General features: G+C 55.6%; 1 protein-coding gene across 1 annotated transcript in view; it reads right to left on the bottom strand.

Moving 5' to 3' along the window:
- Nucleotides 1-318: 318 nt before the first annotated feature.
- Nucleotides 319-17254, bottom strand: part of RRP12 (ribosomal RNA processing 12 homolog (S. cerevisiae)) — a 39150-nt gene continuing 22214 nt past the window's right edge. Inside the window, exons 16-34 of the mRNA XM_012654489.1 lie at nt 15638-15702; nt 15386-15548; nt 14691-14845; nt 14374-14441; nt 13725-13818; nt 12576-12734; nt 12368-12448; nt 12052-12157; nt 11784-11891; nt 11057-11214; nt 9609-9700; nt 9324-9482; nt 9036-9205; nt 8723-8848; nt 7037-7086; nt 4009-4081; nt 2439-2506; nt 2039-2121; nt 319-829 (exon numbers count right to left, since the gene is read on the bottom strand). Coding sequence (XP_012509943.1) covers nt 727-829; nt 2039-2121; nt 2439-2506; nt 4009-4081; nt 7037-7086; nt 8723-8848; nt 9036-9205; nt 9324-9482; nt 9609-9700; nt 11057-11214; nt 11784-11891; nt 12052-12157; nt 12368-12448; nt 12576-12734; nt 13725-13818; nt 14374-14441; nt 14691-14845; nt 15386-15548; nt 15638-15702 — 2081 coding nt within the window. The 3' untranslated portion in view covers nt 319-726. The remainder of the gene's footprint in view (nt 830-2038; nt 2122-2438; nt 2507-4008; nt 4082-7036; nt 7087-8722; nt 8849-9035; nt 9206-9323; nt 9483-9608; nt 9701-11056; nt 11215-11783; nt 11892-12051; nt 12158-12367; nt 12449-12575; nt 12735-13724; nt 13819-14373; nt 14442-14690; nt 14846-15385; nt 15549-15637; nt 15703-17254) is intronic.

Below are 17254 nucleotides of genomic sequence, written 5' to 3'. Positions count from 1 at the left end.
GCTGCGTCCTCTTTCTGTTCTGCATCCCTGGTGCTCAACCACAGCTCAGAGACCAGCCCGAGGGTTTTCACTGCCCCTCCCGACCCCCCAAACGGCGCTTTCTGACTGGGATTGTAGAGTGAAGTCAGGGAGCTCTCCTGACACAGGTGGGTGCCTGGGCATTTCTAAGGACTGACTTATGGGTAAAGCATCGTGCTATGCCCTGGACAGGATGTTGACAGTTGACCAGGAAGGGGTCAAGCCACTCATGCCAACAACTGGACACTGTTCTTAACCCTGGAGGGCGCAAGTTATGAAACATGGCGTTTCTAAAAATAATGCATGGTGATACACATTTATTCTACATCTGGTCACAGTAAATCTCATACACCCAGACCACAGCCAGGTCGAGAGTGCCACGTGGCTACCAGCAGCTGGAGGAAACGTAAGATTATCCGCTCTGTTGCTCATGGTCACTTCGGGCAGAAAGCAAAGCTGTCTCATTGGGCCTACTCAGAGGTAGTGAGGCCACATTCCCATTTCCAGGTACCAGGGATGCCCCTAAAGGGTGGTTCCCATTTGGAGCTTCCAAAATCTGAGGCAACTCTCTGGAAGCCAAGCCTTGGTTCCAAGAAGTCATCCTAGGTCCAGGCTCTGCCACAGTCCCAAGCACCTGGAGCTGGTGTCAAGGCAGCTTAGGGGATGAAAAGGGACTGGACCCCAGAGCAGCCTAGGGGCCCTGGGGCCTCAGGGCCGACGATCCTTTCTGCGGAGTTTGTGTCCCACCTGGGAACCTCGCCGGGCAGCTTTCACCAGGCCTTTGAACTGTCCCTGCAGCTTTACCTTCTTCCTGCAGGGACAAGGAACAGAAAGGCCACATCTGGCTGAGAATAGGTGGCCCCCTTCCTCCCAATGTCAAATGACAGTTCCCTCCAGCACCAGAGGGATGGGGAGAGGGGGCCAGTGGTGGGCAGCACGTGAACTGGGCAGACCAGGTGCGGCACCAGCTTCCACACGGCTCATGTCCTGACTGGGCCGCTCCATTCTGGCACAATCCCCCCTGCGAATGGGCCTCTCTTCCCCTCTTCCTCTAACGTGTGTACTGAGAACGTCAAAGCTGACTGTATCTACCCATCCTTTCAATTAAAGGTAACCTTTGTTCAGCAGAAGCTTTTTTGTGATTGTAAGTTTAGAACACCATTTCCCTAGTATGGTCCTTGTACTCCCTCCTAAGAGTCCTATTTCTTTTTTTTTTCTTGAGACAGGGTCTTGTTTTGTTGCCCAGGCTGGAGTGCAGTGGCACAATCATAACTCACTGCAACCCCGAACTCCTGGGCTTAGGCGATCCTCCCCCACTTTAGCCTCCCAAAGTGCTGGGATTACAGGCGTGAGCCACCGCACCTGGCCAAGAGCTTTATTTAATGGCCAGAGTTGGAAACGACTCTAATTTTCTACCAATAAGGGTATTAGAAAAGTGAATTACATAAAGCTATTAAAAATGATGACTATGTAGATATGTACATACTAGAAAATTTCTGCATGACATAATGTCATGTTTAAAACAGCAGTTCAAGTCAATAACATAGGTAGGTACTGACTACATGTAGGTGCATGTTGGAAGATAAAAATAAAGCTGGGTGAGGTGGCTCACACCTACAATCCCAGCACTTTGGGAGACAGAAATGGAAGGATCACTTGAGGCCAGGAGTTCAAGACCAGCCTGGGCAACATAGTGAGACCCCATCTCTACAAAAAATAGAAAATTAGCTGGGTGTGGTGGCACATGCCTACAGTCCCTGCTACTCAGGAGGCTGAGGCAAGAGGATTGCTTAAGCCCAGGAGTTTGAGGTTGTAGCTAGGATGACACCACTGCACTCCAGCCTGGGCAACAGAGTGAGACCCTGTCTCAGTCAATCAATCAATCAATCAATGTATGTAAAAAACTGGGCAAGACTCGAGGGATTGAGTTTCATGAGAATAAGGCCTTCCCTTCTTTGGAGGACTGAGCTCCCTGTCCCGCCCCCAGCATGTCCAGCCTGCCCCCAGCATGCCAGCATACCTGCGATTGAGCTTGGTTCTAGTGAGGGGGATGTAGGCATACGGATCAAGCCGACCTTTCCTCTTCACGTCACCCTTTGCCTTCTGCTCATCCGGAGAAACAGAGTCAGCTAGGAGTGTGAGGGACCCCCTTCCACCCTTGCCCCTGACCAGACAGACCCTAATCTTCCCCTCCCTTCACTCTCTGCCTTAGGAGGTGCCAAAGAGCACCTGTAGCCCTGCAAAGCCATTCAACAAGGTCCCCTACTGCAGATACCAAGAAGACCTTGGCGTGCCCCTTCTTCTTCCCTGGCCTCAGTCTGGCTCCAGGGCAGTGATGGGCACAGCTGCCCTGCTCCTCCTTGCCCCTCCCTGGTACCTGTCCAGTGCCAGGAGACCCCATCCCCACAGGCAGCTCTTACCTTGGCCTTGTATTCGGCACCAGGCGTAGCCTTCTTGGCCACGGGGCGATGGATGCCAGTGCCTCCAGCTGAAGGGAGAACAGAGACCATGAGTCACGCAGAGCCAGGGCAGCTTCCTCCTGGAGGAAGGCCACGGGCACCTTCTCTCAGAGAAGCAGATGAAAAAAGGTCAGGAACTTGGCTCTGTCCCCTACCGAGCAGGACAATGACCTTCCTCGAGGAGGGACTGTCAGTGGTATGACAGACCATGGGCTCCTCAGACTGACCCAGAATCCTCAGAGGCCTACCAGGGTCCCCTGGGGACACACATTCTCCACTAACGTAAAGTAACCCACGTTCTCCAAAGTGACGCCTGCTCCATTTGTTCTAGGAGAAGGAACATGGGCTTTAAACTCAGACAGAATTCAGGTACAGAGCCAGGTTCAACTCTCAGCTCTGCCGCTTACAGCTCTAACCTCGGACAAGCCTCTTAACTTCATCTGTAAAACAAGGCATTTGAGGCTTTCCCGCCCTTATCTCATTTGGGCTTCACACCAACACCGTGAGACGGAAGGGCAGCTATTTATCCCCCTGTACGGATGTGAAAACTGGCCTAGAGAGACCAGGGTCCTTGCCCAAGGTCAGTTGTCCTCTCCAACCCAACACGCTCATGGATGGAATCCTATAATGCCAACCCAGGAGGACTCTCTGGGATGACCAATATGAAGCCCCGCCCCTGCTTTTTTTTTTTACAGATGAGAAACTAGAAGCTGAGAGAGGCAGTGTAACCAGGCCAAGGTCACACAGCTAAGAAGCAGCTGGGTAAGCAGTCCCAACCCCAGGCCTCCTGCCCCATCAACTGGCACTACTGCTTTTATGCCACACCAGCTCAGAGCAGAGCAGGTGAGTCGGGCCCTGGCTCGTAGGGGCCACAGGAGAAAGAGCCATGAGGTTCTCTAATTGAGTTAGGATGCTCTGGGGTTCTGAGGACACACCCGATACTGGAATCAGAGACTTCCACAGGAGTCCCCAGCCCTCCAGATGCCAAAGCAAAGGCTCTGCTGCAAGGGCCTGGGGCAGGAGTCCTGCAGGGGCTGCCCTGGGAGGAAGGAAGCAGAGGTGAAGCCATCTTCATACTTCTAGTAGCTGCTCTGGTGAGGGCAACAGCCTATGGGCCCAGAGATACATGTAGAGGGGACTCTCTGGCCAGGCCCAGCACTAACCCTCCCAACTCCCATCCTCAACACCAGCCAGGTGGCTTCTCCAAACCCAGCCTGACTCAGGACTGGAGCTCTTAGGGTAGACAAGAGGCAAATAGCTCTCGGGAGAAGGGGTGGGCTGCAAGCGTCATGGAAGGCCTGGGTGGTGGGGAGGAGCTGGGGCTCAGGGGTTCCATGCACAGATCTGCTAACCCCAGGCTCTTCCTCACCCCCAGGCCCCTTTGGCCTCCAGTGCAGTCTTATGTGTCCTATCAGTCAATCTTTGCTGGTGCTGACTGAATGCAACCAGGCCATCCCTCCCTACAAACTCCCCTGCCTAATGCAGGTGACAGGGGTCAGTATGTCCCAAAAGAGAAAAGTGGAAGCCTCACCTTGGTACTGAGGAGGCATCTCCAGCTCCTCCTCATCAGGCTCTTTCTGACGCTTAAGCCTCTGGTGCTTTTTCTGTAGAGAGGTAATAAGCAAGAAGTCAGTGATCGAGGGGATTTGACTGTCCTCATTACTGTTGACAGTAACAGCCGCGTAATCTGCACCGAGCACGCAAGGCCCTCTGCCAAGCACTCAGTCTGCCTCTTACAGACAAGGAAACTCAGGCCCAAAGAAGGGCAAGTAACATGCCTGATGGCTCTGCTGGGCAGCGCAGGAGCTGGGCTCTCGCCCGCGACCTGAGTGCTGGACTCGCCCTGGCTGCTCCTGCTGTCCCTCCACAGAGCTCCAGCAAGGGTGCAGTGCCCATCAGGCCCCCTGACGTCAGCTTAACCCCAGCCTTCCTAACAGGGGGACTGTGAAGAGGACCGTGGCCTCTTCAGAGAATGGCTCTACCAGTTCTTCACCTCATACAAACTCCACCCCATTCTCCGCATAGTCACTCGCTCACCGATCCCCCACTAAGTGCCAGGCCCTGGGGACACAGAGGACAGGATCCAGTTCCTATGCTCCAGGGGCTCTCAAGTAGTCACCACTGTCCCTCGACAATGCTACTGTCCCAGCAGTTATGAGCACAGTCAACTCGGCGAATTATACTCAGCAGGAAGTGACTGAGCACCTATAGCACGCCAGGCACTGTGTTAGGTGGTCCAAGGGAAGAAAGGCGGGCCTGACCGCAGCCCCAGCCCACCAGGGGATTTCAGCCTGGTAGGCGACAATCGGGCCAGGCGGAGGCATGTGGTGCAGGGAGGAGAAGCAGAGATGACCCCACACTGTGGTCTGTGCCCCTGCACACAGACCTTGGGAAGCCTCTTAAAATTGCAGATCCCTGGGGTCCCCAGAGAATCTAAAGGCAGACTCAGAGCCCCATCAGCGGGGGAAGAGGGTGCGAGGTAAAGGGATCGGCCTGGGCAGTGGGGACAGGCTGGAGCACACACAGGGTGTCTGGGGAACAAGGGGCTCCAGTTCCATTGGCTGAAGCCCAGCATAGTGGGTTCCTCGTAGACAAACAGAAACTGGGACAAAGTGTGATGCTGGCTGCGCAGTGGAGGATGATGGCCGAGCTTGTTCTGGGTTCAACTGGTGCCTGGCCAAGGCCAGCCCATCCCACTGACCTTCAGTGGAGGCTGCCACTTGCACCCCATCATTTTATGCTCCCACAACTGGGGTGCAGAAACAGCACTCGGCAACTGTTGTGCAAAAAAGCCTCTGGGATAGATATCAGTGGCAGGTGTGGACTTGCCATGGGCCAGCCCCAGAGTGTGGCCGCGCTGGGGCCTTCTCCGTGCCTTGAGACAGGGAGCCTGCCCAGTTCTGCTCTGCTCTGGGTGGTGGGGCCGTACTTAGAGGGCCACGGTGAGTGTTCCCCAGCAGGGAAGAAGAGTAGGCTGCCGAGGGACTGCAGAGCCATGTGTGAAGCTGTGCTGAAGGAAACAGCGAGGCTCTGACCAGAAAAAGATTTCCAGGCAAAGTGAATAATCACAAAGAATAGCCATGACTGACTGAGCGTCACTAAGTGCCAAGCATTTACATATGAGCCAGGGTTTGAGCCCAGGCAGCCTGCTTCTGGAGACACACGCGTCCAGCAGACTACAGCTGTCACCTGCAACTGGAGATGGGCTGTAGCCTCACCGAGGGGCAGATTTCCAAGGAGGAGGGGCTCCCAGTAGGTGGAGCTGTCCCACTGGAGCGGGCTGCTGGGGCACTGGGGGTCATCAGGGCTTCCAAGCACAGGCAATGCTACTATTCCTCAAGGGCATCCCCAAGGGCCTTCCTGCTGGGGATGGGACCTCCAAGATCCTCAGGCACCCTCTGACCACAGACTGACTCTTTCTTTTATGTTTGGTTTTAACCCAGTGAAATTCTGCACAGTCATGATGCCCTAATGACAAAGTAGCTCCTTGGGCCATGGCGGGCAGATGGGCACCTGGCAAGGACAGGGGCAAAGAGTCACAGATACGACACTTAGGAAAACGGGAGTTCAGAGGAGTGCTGGGCTCTGTGCTAAGGCACTTTACATGTCCAGTCTTATCAAATTGTCCCAGTGATGCCACAAGATGGTCTGCTTAGAGCCCCATTTTACAGATCAGGAACTGAGGCTTGGAAAGGTTAGTCTGAAGCCAAGATGGAACCCCAGAGCCTCTTCCCCATTAATCTATTGAACCCCAACCTAGGCACCTCTCGCCTAGAGGTCATGTCCAGGAAGGCTGCCTGGGCTGGGAGGAAATTGCTGCAGGATGCCCCAGAAGTGCTGCTCACTGGGCTTGTGAACAGCAGCTCTCAGCTGATGGGCTGGGCCCAGCCCTTGCTGATTCAGGCGGGCGCAGGTGAGAGTCTGCCTTCCATCCCGGCAGGCAGCACTGCCAGGTCAAGAGGGGTAATTGCAGCAAAGGGGTTAAATTCCTGGGCTCAGGAGACTGGAAGACCAGGGTTCAAATCCCTTCTTTGCATCCAATAAACCCTGTGACCTTGGGCAGGCTGCCTACCTTCAGCACCCGCCTCCAACATAGGGACGACAGAGTCGCTATCTTCCGTGAAGATTAGGAGGTGATGTGGCCTTCAGCACAGTGTTTGGCACACAGTGTATGCTCCTCCAGGCAATGCCCCACTGTGTGCGGGAACACACAGGCCAGCGGCTACCCTTGCAGCCCGCACAGCATTTGCGCTCGGGGGAGAGACAAGGGCTGTGCCTCCTTTTTCCTTCAACTGGGCAACCAGCCCAACACTGAAGGCCAATGGGTGCTGCAGAGGCACCTAAGCCCCCACCCCCAGCCCCACAGGGGGTCAGCCATCTCACCCCCTCCCGCACACACACCCACGACCCTCTGGGCTGCCTGCTGTGTGCATCCGAGGAGCCGTGAGCACTCGGGAAGCAGGGCAGGAGTGATGTCTGTGTGTGTGGGGGCGGATGAGAAGTTTCAGGTCCCAGGCTTAGGGGAGAGGCCCCAGCCCTCCGTCCGCGGGACTACTCACACTCCTGACACCCGCATCTTCCATCAGGTCAGCCATCTCTTCATCCTCACCTGGAGCCAAAGGAGAGAGGCCTGTGAGCACTCTGGGAGCTCCTCGAAAGCCCACCCGTCCTTCTGCCTCCTCCTGGCTCGCCCGGCTGAGGGGCACCAACACCAGCCCCAGAAACTGCCTTCCCTAGACCCTTGTGTTCTCTCTGCGAGATGAGATGAGACCCTGGAACACTGCCCCTTTCTCCTTCTCATCCTAGGCGCCAGGGACAATGGGCTCACAGGGAAGTGGTGACCCCACTTGTGAGGTGAATATGGCTTTTTTGAGACTAGAAGAAAGGCCCAGGTTTCCTGGGGCACCAGGCACTCCCCCAGCCCCGCTCATGCCCCTACTGTGCCAGGACCACTGCCTTCTCCTGCTTGAAAACTGTCCCCCCATGTGTGCTGGCACCGTGTGGGGAGACAAAGCAGCATGGAACAGACCAGCTGGAGGAAGAGAAACTCAAGCAAAGTCAACCAACAACCCAAAGAGAACAAAGACAGCACATGACCAAGTGTTCAGGACTGGGCAGGCCTGGGCTTGACAGGAGTTCTGGGGGAAGGAGGCCCTGGGCTGAGGTGCCAAGGAAAGGCTACAAAGGCCTGGAGCTGGGACCCAAATAGCGGGGAGGGTTGGGAAAGGCAGGAGGAGAGGGGCGTTCTCAGCCCCAGGAACACCTGGACACCAGGGGAGACGGGAGAGCATAAGGGGGTGAGGGGAGCAGAGACCAGATGAGGAACAGCGATGGTCACGTTCACAGCAGGCATGTACGTGTGCTGTGCGCATGTCCCGCCGTTTCCCCTGCACACCACCACTGTGCGATAGCTGTCGGTATGACGCCCGCTCTGAGCGAGGACAAGGAGGCACGGGGAGGACGAGTGCGTGCCCACAGGCACGTGGCTGGTGAGTCAGCGTGAGGGGAGCGGCGGGCCTTCTGGGAGGAGCTCAGGCCCCCCAGTTCCTCAAAGTGGAAACCGACACGAGGGACACAGGTGTGTTTTAGAAGACCTGGGTGTTTCTCATCTAGTGGACGGGTGTGCAGAGGGGGAACAAGAAAGACTGAACAGGACTCTTAAGATGTCACACGTGAGGGACTCTGGGACAAGAGATGCTGGAACTGGGAAGTTGGGAGGGTTTCAGTCTGGCTCTCTCTGCCTCTAAACGAGCTTCAGGGCCTCAGCCAAGTTCGCGTTAAAGAAAAAAGGGGAGGCGGAAGAAAGGAAAAGAGAGGAAGGAAGCAGAAATGAGAAAATAAAAGACTAACAACGTGCATCACACGTGGTGAGGGGAAGTACTGTTTCTGGAAGCTTCCTTGATTTATATATGTACTGTATAAATGGCTCGGTTGCAACATAAAAAGATTTCTTTTCTCCTTTTTTTAAAATTTTCTATATTTTTCTGGAGCCACTTCCAAGAAGCCTTGAGTAAGTGGACTTTAAAAAGATTTCTTAATGTGGTCAAAGAAGTATGAGGAACTCGAAAAGTTTGAGAAAGTTGCCTTAGGTATAAGATTCCCATGTCTGTTTCTACCTATGCTTCCTCAACAGTGGTCAGTGAATGAATGAATAAGTGAACGCAGGAGTGAATCACTGAATGAAACAAGTGCACCCCTGGCCTGGGCCAGGAGCAGCTGCATTCCCAGGATGGGCAGGGACGCACCTTTAGTGCCTTCCTCTTCCTCCGTCTTGTCACCATCTTCCTCCTCCTTTATGATCAGCCGGCCGTCGGCACTCACTTTGAAGCCATGGTCCTTCTTCCTGCCCCGGCTGGGCCCAGGCTGTGTGGCTGGGGTGGCAGAGTTTGGCATGAGAAGGGGAAGGCCAGTCCCAACCCAACTCACACCCTCATCGTGACCAAGCCTGGCTCTGGGCCCCCAAATGGGTGCTTCTCAGATCCTGCCCACAGACCTGCCACAAAAGCCACCCCTACCCATCACCCAAGAACCTGGCATCAAGGCCAACTCCATGCTTACCTAGGACTCGCTGGGCCACCTTGGGATCCAGGAAGTTGAGGGGCTCATCACCACCACCCTCCTTCAGCCACGCCCGGCTCCTCTGCCGAGCCAGCTTCCGCTGCTCCTTGCCCCGGCTTCTTTCCTCCTCGTTGTCCTCGTCCTCTGAGTCAGCCAAAATCTCTTCGATACTGAGGACAGAGAAGCCCCACGTCAGAGAAGTCCCGTGAGGCAGGGGTGGATGGGGCACTGCCTGGGCAGGCTTTGGGTTGGGGAGACCAGGGCCCCAGGGCCCTCCCATGGTCTCACCTGTCGCCTTTGCCCTGGGTAGGCTCCTCCTCCTCTTCCTCCTCCTCCACGCCAGCCTGGCTCAAGGCACGGTGCCTCTTGGCCCGGGACTCTGCTTTCCGGATGTTTACCAGGACTTTGTGGTACTCCTGGGGCAGCAGTCCCTTCACCAGGTCAAACCTGAGGGTGGCAAAGAAGGGCTGGTGAGAGGCCCTGGCCAGAGAGCACTGCCCAGAGGTCGGAGGAGCCACTGGAAACACTCAGCTCCTCACCAGCTCCACCCCCGCCCATGTGCAGCACACAGACCCGAACTTGCGGATGAACTTGGTGAACAGGTTCCGGAGCTTCATGCGGAAGTGCCGCCGCATGTCGTCTGAAAGCTTCCCGATGGCTTCCATCTGCCGGCAGAGCGCCAGGGTTTTAGGTGGAGGGCAAGCCTTCCACTCCGCCCCTTCCACTGCTGTCCAGACCCGGGGCACAGGACCACCCAGCTAAGGGGGAGGATTAGAGTTGCCCTTGGTCCAATCGTGCTTCCATAATCTGGGCAGCCCCCATCTTTCCTGTAAAGCCTCCTTTAGGACACAACGCACCCTACCAAGATGACAGCGTTAGTCTTCCGAACAGCGCGTGGCACTCTATGTACATGCTCTCACTGGATCCTCAGAACAACCCCATGAGATACATGCTACCATCCAAAATTTACAGATGAGGAAACTGAGGCAAAGGGTTAAGTGGTTGCTAAGTGGCCACAGAGGCACAAGCTCAGTCCAGGTCTAGCTAATGCCATGGCTCCTACTTTGCCACCACCACCACCAGTTTCTCTTGGTCCCACACATCCGTCCTGTTGCACTGCATCACTCTCTGGCTCAACTCTTCTCAAGCCTCCATCTGGCCTGGGCTGGGTTCCATGTGTGGGTGGCAGACCTTATTATCTGCAGTGCCTCCCAAGGGGGAAGAGGGGACCCAGCCACCCTTTGAAGGACTTCTGTACATTCTCATAACCACACAGATGTCACTGCTCTCGCCATCCTCCCCGTCTCTGGACCCCAGCTAGGGGAAGGCTCTGGTGGGCAGGGGCAGGACCTGCTGATGCTCATCATCAGCCCCTCCTGTCTTGAACCCAAGGCCAGACGGGAAGAAGGGGGACCTGGAGGCCTGCTATGACTCAACCCAGCAACGCAGAGGGTTCAGAGGACTGTCCCAGCCTGCGGCAAGCCTGGGTTAGGCTCCCCTTGGAAAGGAGGCGGCCAGGGACTCAATGCCAAAGGTCACTTCAGACCCTTCTGCAGCCCAGCTGGGTGTGTTCAGAGGAACCTCCTCAAACCAGGAAGGTCAAAATGCAGCGAGGGGAAAGGCAAGATGAGGGGCCCTGCAGGGTGAGAGCCCAGAGCCTGAGTTCCAAGCCTTGGGGTCTGCCCCAGGGCTGCTGCTGACTAGCACCATGACCTTGGAAATTCTGGCCTCGGTTTCCCTATCTGTACGCTGAGGGGTGGCCCTGCCCACTGGTCTTTGCCCTGCAGAGCCCCTGCTTCCGTGGAGGGTTCTGGGGGTGATAAGAGGCAGCCTGGGTACCGTGCCTGCTTCTAGCCCCCACTGGGTTGGCATTCCCCTATGGGTCCCCTCCAGGGCTCCTTAATAACCTTCTGGCTAAAAAAAAAAAGTGAAGCTTGCTGGCCTTGAGGCCCACCCACTGGGCCCATGCTGGCAGCTCAGAGGCCATCCTGCTGCCCACCGTGGGGAATGGGGGCACTCACCACCAGCTGCACATGCTTGGCCAGGTGCACCACATCCATGACAACCACTGCCACCTTGATGAAGCCCAGCGCAGACTTGACCACGTCGCGGGTGCGGGAGGCCAGGAGCAGGCACACGTTCTCCAGCAGCTGCTCCACCGTGCTGGTTCCCATCAGACCTATGGCAGCAAGGGGGCCACTGTCCCAGACACCCGGAACCCCACCCAGAACCAAGACCCCTCCGTGGGGAAGCAGCAGCTGCCAACTGCCCCTGTCAGGTCACATGTCAGTAGAAGCTGCCACTGGGAGCCTTTTTGTGTGCCCAGCGTGGTTCCACGGAGTGGCCTTCAGTCCTTTAGCTAACCCTGAGATAGGTGCTATTTCTCTCCCCCGTTTTAGCAATAAGAAACTGAGGTTCCAAGAGGTCAATAAGTTGCTCAAGGTCTCATGAGGTAGCCAAGAAGCAGGACTAGGACTAAAATCCAGGCATCGGCCCCAACGTCCTCTCAACCACTCTGCAGCAGGATGCAGGGCAGCTGGACTGCACAGCTGCACCGTGGGGAGGTGTGAGGAGGGCGCCTCAGCACAGCCCTGTAGGAAGGGAGACGGAGGCAGGCTGGGCGGGGTGCTGGCTCTTCTTCCTCCCTTCTGGCACCTTTCCCCAGTTCCCGCAGCCTCCCTGTCCAGACCTTTTGGGCATTTGCCAACCCTGAGGGCTTCCCAGGCCTTTAAGGAAATAAGCACTTACCTTTAAACTCGAAAAGGAGGTGGGTCAGGGCCAGGATGCTGCAGCTGACCATGGTCACTGGGCCCACGAGGCCGGGGTAGATCAGGACAAGGTAGCGCTGCAGGGCCTCTGGGGAAAGAGACCAGGGCGGGTCAACCAGGACAGGGCCCGCCAGGGAGGGGGACCCGGGGCCAGGGCAGGGAGCTCCCTCCCCCTTTTTTTTTTGAGGATGCTTTGAGGGGTTACTCCCCTCAGCATCCACCCCCAGCCTACATCACCCGGGCCTCACCTTCCTGATTGGAGTCAAACCGCAGGAAAGCGCGGCCCATCTCCACGAGCAGGGCAAAAGCGTTATTTCGTGCACCCACGGATACCTCCTTGGTGCACAGGATCACCTGGCCAAGACAGCCCCATTAGCACGTGCTCCTGGAGCTGGCCTACCTGGGGTTGGCTGCCTGAGGCAGAAGGGGCAGGGAAAGGCACCCACATGCCCAGGCAGTGAATCAAGCCCACCCCCACTCCCATGAATGCCCTCCCTGGATTCTGATATGTGCTTGGGAGCCACACTCCAGGGACCCCCCCCCAAAACACACATACGCCCTCACCTCTGGGACGAGGGCAGCGATGAACTCCTCGTGCTCAGCTGAGAGTTTCTTCACAATATGTATGAGGCACTTCAAACGGGGCTGTGGGCAGGGGGCTAACAGTCAGGACCCCTCAGTGCTACCCCCACGCCCCTAATCCTCTACAATGGCTCCTCTCCTGGAATTGCCTGGCCTCCCCTGGCAGAGCAGGTGGCCCCAGGGCCCTCACCCTCTTGGCGGGCGAGGACGTGCTCCGCAGTGAGTCCAGCAGGGTCTTCTTCAGGTCTTCCAGGTGGCTCTGCACGAAGCGGGCCCCAGGGCCCTGGGGGCTGGCACACACCTCCTCCAGCACTCGGTAGGCCTTCTTCTGTACCCCATGGGCCTTGTTCTGGGAGGGTGCATGGCGGACAGGGACAGGTGAGGAAGGGGCTGGGGCTTCACTCCCATCCAATGCCATTCAGAGCATCAGAGCACCCCCTGTAACTGCAGCCAGCACTGGAGGGCTTCAGAGCAGAAGCTGGCCTGCCCACCTGGGGCTCGGCAGGCCTGACCGAGGGCCCGCGGGCTCTGGACAGCGAGTGGCTAGCTCCTGGCCAGGAACAGGGGCGGAGGTAGTGCTGCAGGGCATGAAGCCAGCCCAGCCCTCCAAACCATTAAGCGCCACACACTGCAGTGGCCTGGGCTCACAACATCTGGCGCGCACCACAGCCTGTGCACCTGCTGGTCTGCCTAGCGGAGATCTTCTCTCTCCTTCTGTGCCTGATTCTTTGCTGTTCCAAAGTAGCTCTTAATCGCTACACCCAGGGAACCTTTCCTGAGGTGGGGTGGCCCTGCCCTGGACTACGGTGTCCACCTGCACTTCTCGCACTGTAAGTAACTGCTGTGAAACCGCGCCAGCTGTCAGGGGCCCCTGCGGAGCTGAGCTCTGCACAGTTGCTAGCTGCAGTGGCGAGCATTTCCTGTGGAGAACCTAACACGTGCAAAGGCGCAGACTAAGCCTATAATATCTGGGACCCTTAGAGCAGCCTAATGACGCTGGAGTGAGGGTGAGGGTGGTGGGGGGTGGGCTGGGATGGATGAAGGTCAGACCAGGCTGGGACGGGCCTAGTGAGGGAGCCGGGAGCAGCGGCATGGCCTTGGTACTACAACAGACACCTCGGCAGCTCAGGCCTGAGCACAGCTGTGCATTTTAGTCACTTTGGCCCCAATGTGACAGATGGGCTAGACAGGGTATAAGGGGAAGCCACTGCAGGAGAAAGCAGACGGGGACCTCATCGTGGATAGCGGCAAGGGATGAAGGCGAGACAGGCCCCACCTTCCCAGGAGCCCCATCTCCCCCAAGCATGGTGGGCTGGGGCTCCCGGCCTTGGAGGCTCACCTCTAGGTAGGGCCGGATGGTGGAGTAGAGCTTGCTGATGGCGGCTTCGTCAGCATGAGGAGCCAAGGCCACAACCAGGTCCAGGACAGACAATCTGCTCAGGGGCAGGAGACCAAACAGGGGCTCAGGGAGAACCCAGAACCCAGAACCCAGGAGAAGGGTTCAGACTATCCGTGTTCTTATGTCTACTGGGTACGGGGAGGTGGGAGACAGGGTGAGGACAAGGGGCTTCGAAGGAGCACGGAGCGCGTGACAGTAACCGTAGCTAGCACCTCGACAAGCAGCCATGGTGTACCAGGCTGTTTCAGGTGCCAACTCCTTCAGTCCTCACAGCACCCTGGTGCAGGCACTACCACCATTCTCGTTTTGCAGATGAGGACTCAGAGGCAGAGGGAGTAAGTAACCTGCATAAAGTCACACAGCCCATAAGTGATGGAGCTGGGACTTGAACTGGGGCAGTGTGTCTCCTGGGTCCTCATTCCTCCCTAGCAGGCTAAAAGGCCTCTCCAGGAAGGAGGAACTAGTTAGGCCTCTCCGGTAGAGCTGAGACATTCACTATCTCAAGACCCCCCCAAATAACTCCAGAGTGAATCAACAGGGCTTCTGGTGAGGCCCCCTCCATCCGCTGGGCAAGCTGTGAGCACGTTACCTAGTGAAGTCGGAGCTGGCAGGGTCAAGCACCTTCTCACTAGCTTTCTCCAGGAAACCGTTCACCAACTGGCAGCACGAAGGGGATGAGAAGGAGGGCATTGTTGAGGAGACGAATACAGAGCAGCAACAGCGGCAGCTCCCAGAACAGCCTCCCCACCATTTAGAAGGCCCCAGCCCAGCCCTAGCCACAACCAACTGGTATGTGGTCCCGCTCTCCAGGTGGCAGAGACCCAGGTGAGCCCTGGTAGGTAGGGCCCCCTGCGGACACTCTGCCCACCTGAGAGCAGTCCTCTCCTCCCTCCCTCCAGCAGCTACCTGACACTCGGTTATGGTGAGGTACGTCTTGATGGTTTCCAGCACAGCCCGGCGCGGGGTTGGAGTGTCCCCGGCTGCAATGGGTTGCCCGTACAGGTTGAAGAGGATGGGCAGAAAGTTCTTGGCAAAGCGGCTCACTTCCGCTCGGTCAGCCTCTGGCAGGAGGACGAAAGTTTGTATTAAAGGGACAGGATCCTCATTAATGTAGCGGTGAGTAAAACAAAAAAACCCAAAACAAATAGAGGGACAGGAGGTGACCGTGCCTCAATGGCTGCTGGAGCACTGTAGCCTGGAGGACTTCTCTTAAGGGACACTGTGGCAGGATGTGGAACCCATGAGTTTGGGGCGTATCTGTGACAGGAAGGGCTGGGGCCAGGGCAGGGAGAAGGTGCCACAGTGGTCTGTGCTCCTCTGTGGCTCCTACCCTGGGGGCGAGCAAAGTGCCAGCCACGCAATAAAGCCTCCGACGCTGACTGAGCTAATCTGCAGCAGCTGTCAGCACAGTGGGAGTAAAGGGGAGAGAGAAGGGGCGGTCTTCCGTCTCTACTAACTCCTCGGGTCCCCAGCTGAAGCAGCAAAGGATGTGGCACAGAGGCTAGTGTCGGTGGCTCTGCCTGGCAGGGAGCATAGTAGGCAGTGGGTGGGGCCAGGGGACCTGGGTCATCCGCTCCCCAGGGCCCCGAGCACACACGTACCTGCCTCACAGCCCTTGGTGATAAGGGTACGTAGGGCCTGGCACACGGTGACCCTGAGGTCTGGGCGCTCGCTGATGGCCATGCCCAGCGTCCGCGCCAGCCCTTTGAAGGAAGTGGCCACGTCTGTGGGCCTCGTGCAGAACCCAGGCAGGAGGGTCCAGATCTGAGGAGGGAGGGGAAGATAAAGGAGAGTGACACCCAGCAACCAGTGCCACTGCACTCTCCTACCCACACCCCACACCTGACCCTTACCTGCCACTGGAGTGTGTCGTAGATCTTGGACTCCACTGTCCTGCCCGCCTGGGCCAGGTCCATTGCTGGAACATGAGACAAGGACACAGTGTGACCCTGGCACCCTCCTGGCCAACCGGCCTCACTTTACCAAAGTCAAACCAAGATCCCAATGATGAGGACGGGAATATGGGTGATTTCCCCTCCCCATAAATTAAATAATAATAATAATTGTTGATTCTAAAAAGCTGAAACAGACCTATAGAAAACAGAAAGCAGATGTCTCTCCATGATCTTACTCCCACAGGATGGCCTCTGTTTCTTGCGACTTTATTCTTATACTTCTTTATTTTTTTATTATAATTTTGTTTGTTTTAAGAAATGGGGTCTCACTCTGTCACCCAGGCTGGAGTGCAGTGGCATCATCATAGCTCACCTAAGTCTCAAACTCCTGGGCTCAAGCGATCCTCCTGCCTCAGCCTTCTGAGTAGCTGGGGTTAGAGGTGTGCGCCACCACACCCAGTTTCCTATACTTCTTTAAACAATGCACACTTTTTAAACAGGACTGTACTATCCATATATCATTTTGTGTACTTAACAATGAATAATGGAGGTAACATTTACTCAAGTACTGTGTGGCAGTTCATGTGATGTGCATTTTATGTGATCATTTCGTTGACTCCCCTCCACGCAATCATCCTGCCCCTTCTACAGATGAGAGGCAGACCCTGGGAAACTAAGCGAACTTGCCCCAACTCACCAGACTTTGGAGTGGCTGAGCTGAGATTCAAAACTCACCATCTACTCAATTGTGCATCCCTACCTCACGGCCTCTTTCTTTCTTTGTAACAACTATGCCACATGCGGACTGGGGCTTTACCGTAACTAATCTAACCAGAACCCTACTGAGGGACATTTGGGTTGTGTCTGGTACTTTGCTAGTATAAATGACACTGTTGGGAAAGTCTTTGCTGGGAACATAAATTGGTGTGTACTTATCTAATCATTTCCTCAGGACAGATACCTACATGTAGTACTGCCAGGACAATGAGAGTGCACAATGGAACCTTGAGAACCATGCCAGGGCTTACAGGTAATGTTAACGACCCCTGTTTTAGGGGTTCATCTGTATTTTCTTTGATGGGCCTTTGTTTCTGTTGTATATAGAAGAAAATTTTTTTTTTTTTTGAGACAAAGTCTCACTGTGTTGCCCGGGCTAGAGTGCCGTGGTGTCAGCCTAGCTCACAGCAACCTCAAACTCCTGGACTCAAGCGATCCTCCTGCCTCAGCCTCCTGAGTAGCTGGGACTACAGGCATGAGCCACCATGCCCGGCTAATTTTTTCTATATATTTTTAGTTGTCCAATTAATTTCTTTCTAATTTTAGTAGAGATGGGGTCTCGCTCTTGCTCAGGCTGGTTTCGAACTGAAAAAATTTTTTTTTAAATATCAGGGAAAAAATTTTAAGTCAAGTTACTAACACATGAACTGTAATTCCAATTACGGAGTAAAAATATAATATTCTTTTTATATATAGAAAAAAATGGAAAGGAAAATACATTAAAATTTTAGTAATTATTTCTGGGTGGAGGGATTGAATGGTTTTTACTTTCTTCATTAAACACTTCCTGTATATTCT

This window comes from Propithecus coquereli, unplaced genomic scaffold, assembly GCF_000956105.1.
Source record: "Propithecus coquereli isolate 6110/MARCELLA unplaced genomic scaffold, Pcoq_1.0 Scaffold440, whole genome shotgun sequence".
NCBI classification, from domain to species: domain Eukaryota; kingdom Metazoa; phylum Chordata; class Mammalia; order Primates; family Indriidae; genus Propithecus; species Propithecus coquereli.
This window is presented reverse-complemented; position numbering and strand designations above follow the sequence as displayed.